The sequence below is a fragment of the Sebastes umbrosus genome, chromosome 16 (genome assembly GCF_015220745.1).
Source record: "Sebastes umbrosus isolate fSebUmb1 chromosome 16, fSebUmb1.pri, whole genome shotgun sequence".
NCBI lineage: Eukaryota > Metazoa > Chordata > Actinopteri > Perciformes > Sebastidae > Sebastes > Sebastes umbrosus.
Genome location: NC_051284.1, coordinates 27929051 through 27944813, shown reverse-complemented (window position 1 = coordinate 27944813; position 15763 = coordinate 27929051). Strand labels below are relative to the sequence as shown.

The 15763-nt window shown below is 41.1% G+C and overlaps 1 protein-coding gene across 2 annotated transcripts in view; it reads right to left on the bottom strand.

Moving 5' to 3' along the window:
- Nucleotides 1–15763, bottom strand: part of gfra4a (GDNF family receptor alpha 4a) — a 169180-nt gene that overhangs the window by 8196 nt on the left and 145221 nt on the right. For both annotated transcript variants that reach the window (XM_037796815.1, XM_037796816.1), the window contains exon 6: nucleotides 15241–15375. In XM_037796815.1, coding sequence (XP_037652743.1) covers nucleotides 15241–15375 — 135 coding nt within the window. The remainder of the gene's footprint in view (nucleotides 1–15240; nucleotides 15376–15763) is intronic.

Genomic DNA, 15763 nt, shown 5'->3' with positions numbered 1-15763 from the left:
GCTCTACTCCGAGTCCCTCACGGATGACTGAGCTTCTCACCCTATCTCTAAGGGAGAGGCCAGCCACCCTCCTGAGGAAACCCATTTCGGCCTCTTGTACTCGCGATCTCGTTCTTTCGGTCATGACCCAGCCCTCATGACCATAGGTGAGAGTAGGAACGAAGATTGACCGGTAGATCGAGAGCTTTGCCTTCCGGCTCAGCTCTCTTTTCGTCACAACGGTGACCCAGAGAGCTGCAGCTGCAAACTCTGCAACTGCTATTTCATCTTGGATTTCTCTGGGTAGCCAGCGAGGGGGCGTGCTCTAGATGCCACTCACAAACAAAACTTCTTTGTTCTCTTCGCTTGTATTGCAAATTGCGAAAAAGGCATCCCAAAATATGAATGCAGAGGATGTTATGGACGATGATACATTTTACAGTGTTTTGGCTGACTCAGATATTCAGCCGTAGTTATTGAAGCGAGAGAATATGACCAAAGAAATTTGGGGTGTACGAAAATATTGAATATCGCAATATTATGTTTCGTCAGGGACAGTGGTAAATGCAAATACAGATCCCACTGTTCTGATTACATGAAAATTAACTTTTTTAACTCATATTTTATGCATATGGTGGTGTGTTCTTTATACTACACTAAAATTAGATTTAAAAAAATTCCAATATACACCGATCAGCCATAACATTAAGACCACTGACAGGTGAAGTGACTAACATTGATTATCTCGTTACAATGGCACCTGGCAGTTGGGGGGATATATTAGACAGCAAGTGAACTGAAGAAAAAATGAGCAAGTGTAAGGATGTGAGCAACTTTGACAACATGGCTAGTTCCCGGTCTGCAGTGGTCAGGACCTACCAAAAGTGGTCCAAGGAAGGAAAACCGGTGAACCGGCGACAGGGTCAGACCCGAGGCTCATTGATGCATGTGGGGAGCGAAGGCTGGCCCGTGTTGTCTGATCCAATAGAAGAGCTACTGGAGCTCAGACTGCTGAAAAAGTTAATGCTGGTTCCGATAGAAAGGTGTCAGAACACACAGTGCATCGCAGTTTGTTGCGTATGGGGCTGCGTAGCCGCAGACCGGTCGGGGTGTCCATGCTTGTGGTATCTCGTTGCTTACAATAGCGCAATATATTGCCCGTAACTCCTGTACCGTGATATGTATCGTATCGCCAGCCCTAGTAGAAATGCAGAGGCTGAGGCTGCAGAGGGGATTATATGGTCGGCAGGGTTGTCAAGAACCTGAGCTGCCGAGAGCAAACATCAACTGGTTGTTGTAAGAGTAGCGTAGCTCATTTGGAGAAGAGTAGAGTACTCCAGTGTGTGTGGTGTGAGCGGACGAGAAAGAGCGATCGCAGCAGAGGAGAGTTTAAGTGTAGAGGTGAAGATATCAAGTGAATGTACAGTAGAGTTTGCAGTTTGTGCACAAATAAAATGCTGCAGCTCCTCAAGACCAACAGACGTTTCCAGTGTCTTGTTTCCCGGCTGCTGAGAGGAGTGACGACGTTACTCCACTCAGAGGCGACGTTAGACAGAAGCTTGCACGCAATGCATCCTGGTACATGTAGGCACTGCCGGCACGGCTCCGCAAGCAGGACAACTCAGCTTTCTGGGTCAATATAGCAGCACTGAGGGGTTTATTGCTTTAATCGACTATATTTACATAGTATTTAAGGTGGCAAATGTTTCCTTTAAGTACGACTCCTAAGAAAACTACATAAACACAATCTGCAGCTTAAATGAATTCACTTTAAAATTCTGGATGAATTCAGCAACTATGGCAACGTGTGTTTTTGTGACTGCAACGATAAAGCGTTTTAAATTCGCTATCGCTCTGATTTGCACCTTTATTTGGCTTCTTCGCCATGGCAACAGAGGCAGAGGTGTGGGTGTGTGGGAGAGTATGATGGTGTACATAAAACATTTGAATGGTGTCTGAGATCAAGTAGTATTTAGATCTTGACTAACCTCGAATACAGGGAGCCTGTGGTAATTAAGTCATTGTTTTGTGTAGTTTAAGTATTTTGTTAAATGATGTAATCAGGCCCTGATAGGAGCTTAATTTGATTAACACTGGTGTGTGTGTGTGTGTGTGTGTGTGTGTGTGTGTGAGCTGACATTATTGAGAGAAAATAGAGAAAATGTTATTTAGACACAGATTGCAATCATGTTTTCTTGTTATCTCGGCTTCATGTTGTATTTAAATCAGCTGCACGATTACAAGAATTTTGAACTTTTGATTAGCTGTCGCGGAAAAGTACTAAGATCTTTTACTTAAGTGAAAGTAGCAGTACCACAGTGTAGAAATACCCTGTTACAAGTACAAGTAGAAAAAAGTATTTGCATCAAAATATACTTTAAGTACCAGAAGTACCCATTATTCAGAATCACATTACTGTATTATAATTATTGATGCGTTAATGTATTCATCACGTTAATATTGCAGCTGGAAAAGCGGGGGTTAATTTTAATAATGTTATATACTTCTTGTGAATTTCAACCCAGGTGGTCAATAAAGACTTATCTTAAGCTCTAATAATACATCCTAATGTATTTGTTGATTATATTTTGTATTATTAATCTGGACAGTAACTACTGTAGAGTAGGGCTGTCAAACAATTAAAATATTTAATCGTGATTGATCGCACATTTTTTATCCGTTCAAAATGTACATTAAAGGGAGATTTGTCAAGTATTTAATACTCTTATCAACATGGGAGTGGGCAAATATGCTTTCTTTATGCAAATGTATGTATATATTTATTATTGGAAATCAATTAACACCAAATAATTACAAATATTGTCCAGAAACCCTCACAGGTACTGCATTTAGCATAGAAAAATATGGCAAACTGCAGCCCAACAGGCAACAACAGCTGTCAGTGTGTCAGTGTGCTGACTTGACTATGACTTGCCCCAAAACTGCATGTGATTATCATAAAGTGGGCATGTCTGTAAAGGGGAGACTCGTGGGTACCCATAGAACCCATTTTCATTCACATATCTTGAGGTCAGAGGTCAAGGGACCCTTTTGAAAATGGACATACCAGTTTTTCCTCGTCAAAATTAAGCTGAAGTTTGGAGCGTTATTTAGCCTCTTTCACAACAAGCTTGCATGACATGGTTGGTACTAATGGATTCCTTAGGTTTTTTTAGTTTCATATGATACCAGTATCTTCACTCTAGCTTTAAAACTGAGAACATTTTTGCGTTAACGCATTATTAACTTTTACAGCCCTACTGTAAAGGTATCAAATAAATGTGTAATGTTTCCCTCTGAAGTGTCGTTGGGTAGAAGTATAAAGTAGCAAAAAAGTAAGTAAAGTACCACAAAATTGCACCAAAGTATAGTACTTGAGTAAATACTTAGTTACTTTCCACCAGTATTGATTAGTATTCCTCTTTCTTGACACAAACTCATACCAGTATTGCCGTCAGTGAATCCTGCATACAGCAATAACAACCCAGAGTCCTTCAAGCAGCCCATTCATTAACCAGCTGAGTAGCTTACAGCTAACAGGACAGTGAAGCTCATGATGGATATAATCCTGGAACTGAAGGTCCTCCATTCTTTGTTTAAATCCGTGCCTTGTGCGATGTATAATCTAAATGAAAGTTCTACACACAATGTTTGATTTTAATGCACGATGATTGATTTTAAAGTAAGGTCATAACTATTTGAATTATGCTGTATGGGTTTTCATATTTTCCAGTTCTTTCATTCACTCAGTGAAAACCAAGGACACTCTCTCCCAGACCCTCTCAGCCTGGCAGGATTCTCTCTTCAGTAAAATACGAGCGCCACGGAGGGTCACGGGCAGCGGAGCCTCCACACACAAAAGCCATCAATACCTGCTGAAAGCCCTCTACCGCGGTAAGAGAAGCAGAAAATGGAAATGAATAATATCATTATGAAATGCTAATAATTCGTTTAAATGCATACAGAAATGTGTGTGCGCGCTAGAGGACAACATTTCACAAAACCAACTGATTGTAAAACTTTGTCATGAAGGACGCACCTATTATTGGTTGTACAATAAAGTTATGAAGGTAGTCGCGGTGATATAACACAAGAGAGCTCCCTGATTGGTTCTTACTGCTTATGTCGTCTGTTAAAACTTAAGAAACAAGGGCTGACACTGTGCACAGTTTCTTTATTATTATTATTAACACCATACTTGCCAACCCTCCCGATTATCCCGGGAGACTCCCGTTTTTCATCGCCCTCTCCTGGTTTCCTCCCGGAGTCACAATTCTCCTGCATTTCTCCCGATTTTTTTTTCCCCTTTTCATTATCTCAACCTTTCTGAAACTGTACAGCGTGTATAAGTCCTACTGTTTCCACCCGGACGACAATAGAGCTACACCAAATTATCGTTTCCAGGCGGAAGAGAGCAGTCTGTGCTCGCGACACAGCGCAGTTTGAGCTCGTGTTTGAGCTGCGCTCGCCACAGCGTGCAGCGGCGATGTAGGGAAAAGATGTCGTAGCGTGGCGCAAGCCATTACAAATAATGGGTCTCAGAGCGCAGTGGTGCCGTTGTCGCGTTGTGTCTGAAATGACCTTCAGTGAGAGAGAAATGGAGAGTACTAAGAGCAGCAAAAATCAAAACAAAAAATCAGATGAATAATAGTTTATGCCACAGATTCACACGCCAAGTTCACACCAGAGGGGCAAATGATTCAGTTTTCTTAGTTAACTCAATGTCCACTGACTATGGTTGGCCGTGGGGGGGACATATCCAGTCTAGCCTGCAGGAAATGTGAAGTAATGACTGAACACACAAACACTCTGTTAGTTACAGCAGAGCAACAGCTGAGTCATAACATCCTCAAACCAGTGTTCCACGTGGGCCGGTACTCACCGGTAAGCAGTGCCGCCACTTCTACATTTTACTCTTTGGTGTACCGTGACTTTTTCTTGCACACCGGCACTTCTCACAAGCTGTCGGTACTCTTCTCTGCCCTCTCCATATCAGGTTCTCTGGGAGATTCATACCGGCGCAACGCCAGCGTATTTTTAGGCACGTCTCATAAACCGTATGAACATAAAAACTATGTGGAGAACATCTGGACGAGCCGACGCACAGCACGGGGGCACGGAGGGTGAGAATGAGGGTGCGGTCCTTTTAATTAGTGAACTGTTTGTCTTAACTTATAACTTTTTTTTTAAATTTGTGAACAAATATAATTAATGAAACATTATTTAAAAGATTTCCAAAATCTGTTCTTTTAAGTTTATAGAATCAGATTTTACAGGACAAACTCTTGCAGAAGAATTGAAACTTCAGACGAAGGCTGTGATACATAATAAAAATAATAATTTAATTAGCAATAATAATGGTGTAAAATTGCATAGGTTTAAGTCAAAAACCTTCAAATATTCTTGGGGAAGGAGCCCCAAACCCAATATCTCCTAGTATCTTTTATTCACTGTAGAAATGTAGAATGCGTTTCTTTATCCTGCTGCATAATATGTAGAAGCATCCTGATTGGAACCCTTAATGATACCCAACTAGAGGCTACAAATAACGCAAGAAAGCACTTTAACTATTAACACTGAACACACCACCATAACCCTATAATGTTGCAGTTGGAATATTATTGGAGTATTACAGGCCAACTATAGAAGATGAATAGCTCAAGTCTAATAAGAGCAATTAAACCACAACTGATTACGACTGACACAGTAGAACATGCTTAAAATAAATATTGAATAAATAGGAATAAGTCGCAAGAGATTGCGGATACCGGCCGACACACCAACATGTGAATAACAGTAGTACTGGCCCTTGTTTTTTACTTCAAGCACTGCCCCAAACAATGGAGATGTTGAATAGATTTTGATTTGCCACCCAGCCAACAGCAGTGAACGATTACGTTCAACAAAAGCCCCAAAATTAAAGTTATTTCATCTCCTGCTGCCGATACCTGCAACGTTTAGTGAAATCACGACACGTCAGTTCAAAACACTTCTTAGAGATTGGATTTAAATTCCAACTGTACCATCATGTTATAGTTTAAAACCTTTAGAGTGTGTTTTCCATTATTAATATAAATATATTGATTTCATCTGTTTTAAGGACATCAGCAGCAGGTAGACATTTTCAATAAACAATCAATAAACAGGTACTGTTAATGTTACTGTTAATGTTAATTAATTAGGGATGTCATTCGATTAAAATAGTTAATCGTGATTAATCACACATTTTTTATCTGTTCAAAATGTACCTTTAAGGGAGATTTGTCAAGTATTTAATACTCTTATCAACATGGGAGTGGACAAATATGCTGCTTTATGCAAACATATGTATATATTTATTATTGGAAATCAATTAACAACACAAAACAATGACAGATATTGTCCAGAAACCCTCACAGGTACTGCATTTAGCATTACAATTATGCTCAAATCATAACATGGCAAACTGCAGCCCAACAGGCAACAACAGCTGTCAGTGTGTCAGTGTGCTGACTTGACTATGACTTGACCCAAACTGCATGTGATTATCATAAAGTGGGCATGTCTGTAAAGGGGAGACTCGTGGGTACCCATAGAACCCATTTTCATTCATATATCTTGAGGTCAGAGGTCAAAGGACCCCTTTGAAAATGGCCATGACAGATTTTCCTCGCCAAAATTTAGTGTAAGTTTGGAGCGTCATTTAGCCTCCTTTGTGACAAGCTAGTACGACATGGTTGGTACCAATGGATTCCTTAGGTTTTCTAGTTTCATATGATACCAGTATCTTTTAACTTTTAAGTCCGCTATAACCTAAAAAAAAAATAGTTTTAATGCTATTTTTGTTATCTGTTTCCATTACACCACATTCTACTACTCATATATGCTAACAGCAAAACAAAACATCACAGGGACCAGGGTTCAATCTCTGGCTGCTAAATGTTCACACTATTGTTCTAGGATGCTAACATGTGTGTTTATTTACACTAACTACTTGGTGTTATTCATTCTTGTTAAGTTGTTGAAACAATTGCATATTTGCAAATGATGACTGGAGGAATGTGAATCTTTAGAGATCCCTATTTCACAAGTGTAAAAAGAACAGATGTTCAAGTTTGGATTAAATAAACAGATGCTTTCGATGTTTTGGGTTTGAATCCTCACCTGACTGAAACAGATAATTAAGCCTTCGCTGTCAACACTGGAAACAAGTGTTTAACAAAGATGATTCAGAGAGATACAAGTGAACAAGCCTCCATTTTCTGGATGGCTGAATACGTTTACATTTTATACAATCGTCACCCCAATTTCCAAAAAAAAAAGAAAAGTGACATTACACTTTCCTAAAAGAGGATGGAAAATGTCAGTCAGCCTTTTAATTTCTCATCTTTCAGTTGTTGGTAATGGTGATGGTGAATATTTAAATGGGCCACTTACAGTAAGTAGGCCGAGACTGGAAGGAATATTATAGTGTGTACATTTTGTACTATCTATAATTTACAGTCTGGTGGATTTATATGGGTTTTATACACCCCGAAGGACACCCGTTACATCACGTTCTTGGATTTACCACAACCAGAATGAATTATGACCATATGATGAATTAATATTCTATAAGCACTCATTTTCATTTTGCTAATGGGCTACTCTGCAGCAATTACGTTTGCATGAAAGTCACTCCAATTAAAATATGCTCAAATGAAGACATGAATGAGAGATTCATCAATTAATATCCACAGCTTATACTGTAAGATGGATGTGGGTGCTTAGAAATGAAAATCACACCATTATTCCATCTGTTCCCGGCGAAAATCCCTCCGATTTCAGAAGCGACTCGCTGGTTATTAGTGATGGGATTTCAAAGCCTTCAGCGGAGTATCGGGGTGTGACACACAAACATTGATTTCTCACAGGATCATAACAAATTGATCCATCCACCCATTGCCTTTTGCAAACAAACATTCTTCAGCAATCAATGCGGAGCCCTGACTCGCCTCCCTCCACTGGTGCAACGCTGAGCATCAACTACGAGACAGAGATGGAGGGGGCGGATGGGTGACCTGAGCGTGAGCTCGTTGCCAGCTCTGCTGCTGCGCTTGTTGCCAGCTCTGCAGCTAATTGGGGAATCTGCAAGTTACAACAGCAAACGAGTCAATAGCGAGGAAAACAGATTGAGGCCGGCTGACGGTGTGTACTGTATACATCAGCACCTTGCGGGGGAAAAGGCTGTGGACCAGCGTGCTAATGGTGCTGTGGGCCATTAGCGTTGGTAGGACAGGTGGGAAAGTGTGCTGCCGTGCTCAAAGTGTGCAGTTAGCGCTACGGAGTGCAGCGGTGCCCCGGCAGGCTGACGGACGAGGGAAGCGAGGGGTGCGACTCCAGCTGCCCGCTACCGTGCCCCGCCGCACCGCCGTCATGCAGAGATGAAGTGCCAATTGATATCTTCGGCTGTGGTGACGGATCCATTGTAAATGTTTGGACACGGCTGTTTAAGCACCACCATCTCGCATCTCTTTGACTTTTAAGTTTCTCCCTGAGGGCTTGTATTTCTTTTACTGACTTCCTAGGTTCCTCGAAGCCACACTGCATAGAACATCCCCTTCCTGTCCGCAACCTTCCTGACATATTGCTGGTTACCCTCACTGTTATAATACCAATTTAACTACCAGAAAAAATTACAATAATTGCAGAAATAAATGAGCTTCACCTCCATCTGTCCTCTCATTTTTTTTCCCTGACACACTCAGCTTTCAGAGAACGAAGAAGTCCAGAGCTGCTGTTTTGCATAGTGATGTGGTTATTATCGCTGTGATGAGGAGGTAAGGTAGGGTGACAGCTGTTTTTAAAACCTGAGCTCGCTCACTCCACAGATTCTTTTTTTTCCAGCAGTTTCTCCCCTCCCCTGTCTGCAAACGACTGTATTCTTCCCTGCCACTATTCTCTCTGTCCACCTCATTAGTTCGGAGGCAGGAAACCAAATTATGTTCAATTACGAAGTCATCAAAGGCCATCTGAAGTCCTGTATCAGCAAGCATGCCCCAGCACAACAGCACAAGGAGGCCCTGTGTGCTGTCGCAAAAAAAAAGGTAAGCACCAAAAGAGACCAGGAGGATTTATTTAATTGAAGATCGTGCCGTCCACTTGTGAAACAGAACCATCACCGAAGGAGCGGGGAGTCCAAATGGATAACACTTCATTCTCTGTACGTCGTGATTACACGAGGATCATGGGGGAAAGAAAAACATTCAGGATCTCTCCCAGGGCGGATTCATTTTCCCAATTATTGGCTCGAATCCAAACTCTCCTTGCCAAATCATTATACACACTTTCTCCCCAAAATAGAACAGCGGCTCGTCGGCGCCTGGCAAACGAGACTGAACTCCAATTGAGATGAGAGCGCGACGTGCACCGCTGGTCCACGAATCGCCTTTCCCATTAGAAACCTGTTCATCCTTATTATCACGTATGCGCTGTTTGGCTTCAGCCATTTGCACGAGCGTGGAGGAGAGGAGGAGAGGAGGAGAGGAGGGGAGGAGGGGAGGACAGGAGGAGAGGAGGGGAGGAGGGGAGCGTTTCTTTGCTCAGTCGCAGGGAAATGAGGCCAGTCAGTCTGAGGTTTGTTTTTCTGGGTCTCTAAGGAGCTTACAGTAAACAGCGCAGAGGAGCAGCCTTGGCAAGTCTGAGTGCCGGCTGCAGGATGCACATGAGGAGTTTCATTGAAAAACAAGACATCCATCAAGCAGCTGAAAAATATACGCTGGGAGGTTTAACTCTCTGCGGGATAATGTGCGTTGTATTTGTTATCCACAGTTGGTTACAAATGTCATTATCTCATCGATCGATGCATGTCAGGTAGCAAGTATTATTCAAAAATGGATGCAGCACGTTATAATTGGTCTAAAAATAGCGTAAACACAGTCGTCTTTGTCACACAGTGATTTATGTCTAATTTGTAACTTGTAAAGTTTCTAAATTTGCATGATTTTTGTCTGCTGATTTTAGGTCTTTGGTGTGGCCTGATCCACCAGATGGTTTATTACACAGAACCATCTGAGAAGCCGTCATTGGAAACTGTCTGGAAAAGGGCAGGCTCTTTCAAAAAAATACTTGGCAGATGATTGGATGAACTATCTGTCAATCAAACTCTTGCTGAAGCCAGTCAGGAGAAGAGCGAAAACATCACCATTTCTTTGCTCTTCTTTCAATGAAGAAATACTCTTTAGTTCTGATATAACTGATGCTATTGCAGCTACGCTAACCTCTTCAGGAGCCGCCGTTGTTTTTTAGAACCAACAGTCTCCTCTCCGTGTCGTCACACACATCTAAGCCACGCCCATAGCTGCTAGTAGCTCCTCACAGGACGCTGATTGGTCCGTGCTCTGACTTGCCGGAAACAAACACATTACTTGAAACCTTACAAGATCTCGTGAGATCACGAGAATGTCCATCTGTATAGATTTTACTGTAACACTTTAACAGCCAAAGATTTACTGTAATTTCATGGTATCAATCAGGTACCAATAAAGTACTTAAACAAGACTATGGGGAACAAGGGAGTAACAACTGGAGGAAAGGGAAAAGATAAATAAATTATACTGTATGTAAGATAAGATAAGATATTCCTTTAGTAGTCCCACAGTGGGGAAATTTGCATAATGGCATCATTAGAAAAGTTTGTCCACTGGTAATCACTCCTCTTCTAACACTATAATTTATAGTTTAAAGTATCCATACAGTACACATCATACTGTAACGTTGTTTGGGCCTTCATAAAAGAATTTTAATCCAAAAGAAAATGTAATAATAAGACTGGCAACTCCGTCAAATAGCCATGAACCATGTGGGAATTAAATCTGTTTCCATTTCCACCATTAATATCTATCAAACCTGTATCTTTAAGAACAGCTTACCCAACGTATTTCACATCTTCTTTCTAATGAACTCTGACGTCCGTTAATATCCATTCAGACAAGCAAAGGATATTCATCTTCCCTAACGTCAAAAAACTCTTGCACAATATGCCATAAAATATAGAGGACTTTCACTTTGGACTACCAGCCCCCTCTCTATCAAAACCTGACCAACACTGTCAGGATTTAAGTTTAAAATGAAAAAAAACAAAACACCTGTGCCATAGTTAATGTGCTCAGTATGTGTTTATGTTTGTACTATTGTTTTATTTATTGTTATTATGACTATTACTACTAACTTGTTTTTTCTTTATGTTAAGATAACTATCAATAGTATTAGGATAAATTGTAAATCCTTTTTTTACTATAAGTCCTTTGGGGTTTCTTACCTCTCCTGCACAATCTATGTGTTTGTTGTGCTTTTACCACTTCCTTTTGTGCTAATAATAAACTAACTAACTAACTAACTAACTAACTAACTACTGGTTACTTAGGGCACAGTATTGGAAAACAAAACTGTGACTCTGCTGAAACTGTCAAGTAATTATGTACAGTTATAATATGCTACAACATTTGTGGGGGTACAGTAAGGTAATTGTTTTGTTTCTCAGTACTGTAACCCAAAGGAATCCAGTATTTACAAAAATAATTTGAAAAAAAAACACTTATTCTGTGCTGCTAAGTGATCTCCTTTCTACAAGTATACCCAATTTGAGGTTGCATCGACTTCTGCATTGCAAAAAAACAACCTGTGCCCACCAGGGACAGACGCTGGTGGGCTTCAAATTAATTTGGCTCCGTCATGAAGCGAAGGTTTCTAGCAAACCAGGAAGTTTTTGTGATGGATTGTTGCTGTTTTTTGGGGATCTGCAGCTGCAAGTTTACATCACTGACTAACTCATTAAAAGCCATTACAGCCAGTCCAGCGGTGATCCCTTTGTGGAGCACAATTAACCCAAGTGATTTACTCTACAGAGTTTTGTCACCAGAGAAGAAGATAATGTTTTTAATGAGATGAAATTGGAGTCTGTTTGTTCTTCATGAATCTTCTTGTCATGTACATCTACTCTTTTATTGGTGCTACTCCTCCAGATGGTTGTTTTTATGCTTTTGTCTCCATCTTTGATGTCGAGGACATGCTGCTTCTTACCGGATTATTACGCTTATTACTGGATTAACCACCAAGATGGTGAATGTGTATCTTTTTCTACCGCCATACACAAAAATATTTAGCCTGAAAAATATTGAATCTTTATACTGGGGAGTTTACAACATGCACTGGAAAAGCTGTTCCCTCTGCTCTGTAACCCAGAATGTCTACCGGTGTAACCGTGGTAGCATCTTTAGGCAGCCAGGTTGTTTAAAGGTGTTAAACGCAAAATTCAGAGCACATCTAAATGGCTCTCAACGTGCCGATGGCTGAGTCAGCGGCTCGCAGCTAATAGTGCTAACAATGGTAACAGTGCTGACAGAGCCGACAGTGTGAACCTGATGGGGAACCTGAGGGTGGGTGCTACGCTTCCGTGACGGCGCCGTAGTTATCAGGTGTAACAGACGTATGAGTGCAGAGCGGCGGCCTTGATCTAGTGTGGCACGCTGACATGCATTAACATGCACTGAAGACCCAGACACGCCAAGCCGACATTAAAGAACTAGGGGCGATGAAAGCCGACTGTTGCGTCGCCTCACATCATCTTTGTCTTGGCCGACAATTTGCATTTGAACGCACCGCAAAGACTACAGCTGACGACCAGTTAGCACGTACATTCTGTGCCTGCTCAGCTGAGGCACTTTGGTTGCGTCTGGTTGCTATGACATGGAATATCTGCAGAAGTAAAAATGTTGGCACAAGGTAGAGTGCTTGCTCTGGATGAAGGGAAGGCTGAAACACGTAGAAAGAGGAACGAAATAAGGTCCAATAGGGTCCACCAGAAGAGGCATGCATTTGGCTCTCTATTGCAAAATTGTGCTTATTGCGACAGCCTTACCTGTGATATCATACATAATTAAGGTTTGTATACTTTCAATTAGGAACTTGGTTTATTAGACAACATAAAGAATAGTGTGGCAAACTGTTCACTCTTAAATTAGTAATCTGTGGGCTGTAATCTCAAACGCTATCGTGAATTTCACACTTGAGATGCAAGCTGGTCTGACTGATATAGACGCGGCGTGTAAAGATAGTGGAGCGGTGGGCGAGATGCTCCAGTGGAGTTTGGCACACTGGTTAGACTGGTAGCAGATGGTTTTCAGTCCGGTGGAAACAGTGGTGAGAGGCTGCTTGTGTGATGTCTGATGAGAAGTTGATGCCTTTTTTGTTTTTGTAATAATTGAACCAAGACTTGTATAAACACAACAAACGCTGACATTCTGCTTTGTCACCGCATGACAGCAGCGGCAGTTTGCTTTGTACTGTCACCGGTGTCATTGCTCTGTCACTGGAGTTGTTATTAATGCCGACAGCTTTGTAAGAATTTGTCTTCTTCTGTTGTTAGAAAAAATAATAACTCAGAATAAACTCCAGTGTCTGCTGTGACACCAGCAGCTACAGCTTGTATTACTTTGTCACTGGCGTCATTCTTCTGTCACTGGTGCTATCACTCATTCAGAGGGATGATCTCCCATCATCAGAGCGGTTTTCTTGTTGTTGTTGTTGTTGGATGAAAGCTACAACAAAAGGTAAAAGACTTCAGAGGATTGCTGGATAATCCTAATGTAACATCAGCTGCAGTTTCTCACTCACTGATGTCTTCATTTTATCATTTGTTGTGCCACTCTAAAAATCATGTTTCTATTATCGTCAATAGGTTTTTCTCTGCAGTGATAAATTTCCCAGCATAATCTAAACAAACAGATATTATATGTGGTAACCCATCACTGTGTGCCACCAGCTATTATTAACACTGGTCTGTCACTGCTGCCGTCACTCAGGGAGTTGTTTGTCTGCAAGTCTTATTTGTGCAAAGAAATAAATTAATATAGACTGAAGTAAACACATGGAGAGGGGGAGGCTTCACTGTGGCACTGATGTGTCACTAGTGCTGTCACTCCCGACAAAGAGGTGGTCTGGAGATGACTGTCAGTTAGGGTGGGCAGGAGTTTGTCTGTTTCCTTGTCAAACTCTTACCGATGAACAGGACAGTAGGTTGGATTTTATATTGAAGTTGTGAGACCAAATAGAAATAGAAGAGGAGTAGAACGGACATTGAACTGTTTGCTGTGGGCATTTGACTAGGTCAAAAGAAAATGGCGATAGTTTTTATGTTGATAATTCACGTCAGTGGGGCCGTTAAGTGTGTCACACTCACTAGTTTGAGGCCTATCGTCCACATTAATCCGGCGTTTTCCTTTTGTCTGTCTCTTCTTCATGCTCATCGTGTAGAAATCCACGGCAATGGAGATTGGGTACAAAACACCCTCTCCATGCTTCGTACCACTCCACTGCTCATTTGGTTTATACGGAAGTTAGGCCGAGCAGCGGCCTGCTGCCATGCAACGTCTATGAAAAGTCCAGAGCTCAGCGAGCTGCGGCGATTTGATTCTGCAGCAAAGTACGGCCAAACTAAAGTTTAACTTTTAGCTGCAACGTGTGGCCAGAGAGTACCTGCAGCCAGCAAGCAGATCCTGTGACTCCTGACCTGTTACAAATAATTTCTTCCTGCCTGAAACACATATACATGCCTCCTGGTCGCAGAAAGAAGTATCCTGCTACATTGCATCCTGCTACATTGATTTGAATGGGAATGTCCCTTCTACTTCTATTCTATTTCTATGGTCCAAATATTGTTTAATTGATCGTCAAAATCAACAATATATATTGTATTTATTCTATTTGCTTTGTTGTCCAGAGTTAGATGAGAGGATCAATACTCTCATCTCAATCTTCTCATCTGACTCAGCAAAAAAAAAGAAGCTAAAGAGAGAGTAAAATGTTGAATACACTATTACTAGAACTATTCTGTTATATTTTATTGTACATTTAATCTACTGATGGCTCAATGCTGTTTCAGAGCTCTGTTTACAGTACCTTTGATTTATTTTAATGTTTTATTTATTTATTTTTTGCCTAAAACGGTAAGATATTAGGTCTGAAAAAACATAAAAATCAGACTTTAAAAAGCCTCAAAAATAATTTAAATTCCCAGAAACTATGAGGAAACTACGTTTTGTTCATCTATGCACAAAATTAACCACAAAGCAGAACAACAGCTGCAGCTCTGAGAGCAGTAAAAACTTGCTGTAATGCTTCCGTACATCAAAAGGACTTTTTGAAGTATCATCGATTATTTTGTTATGATATTCTTTGTTCATTCTCACACTTCAGTCTCTTTTGTTATTGCTAACGGGTCGCCAGAGGTCGGCCGTTACTCACTCAGGCAGAAGTTGTCGTGGAAGGAAGTGAGGAAGTCGGAGCATTGTTCCCGGTGGTTGCCGCTCGCCGCGCAGGAGCACCAGGGTCCCACGTTGGATGTGGAGTTGTCAAGGTAGTTGGGAGTTACAGTGCTTCCTGTAGAGGAGGAGGAGACGAGGAAACAACACACTTATGTATGTTTACAGGCATGTTGAAGTAATACAACTTCTCACATTACTAGGTTTACAACACAATGCTTGAATCTGACCATGAGATCACACAATAAAGATCAATAACTGAACTGAATATCTAACTTTTTTGCTGTCATTTGACATCCAAGCTGTTCTACCTGCTGTCCTGTGCTATTTTAAGCAATATTTTTTTAATAAATACCTCGTAAAAAGAGCAGTTTTAACAGAAAGGCAAAAAAAAATTGAACGTTTGAGCAGAATTCTGGCTGATTTAATCTTCTTAACCTGATTATGACCTCAGCCTGATAATCACATAAAGGCGTTTACAAGGCTAATTCTATCATGATGGTGTT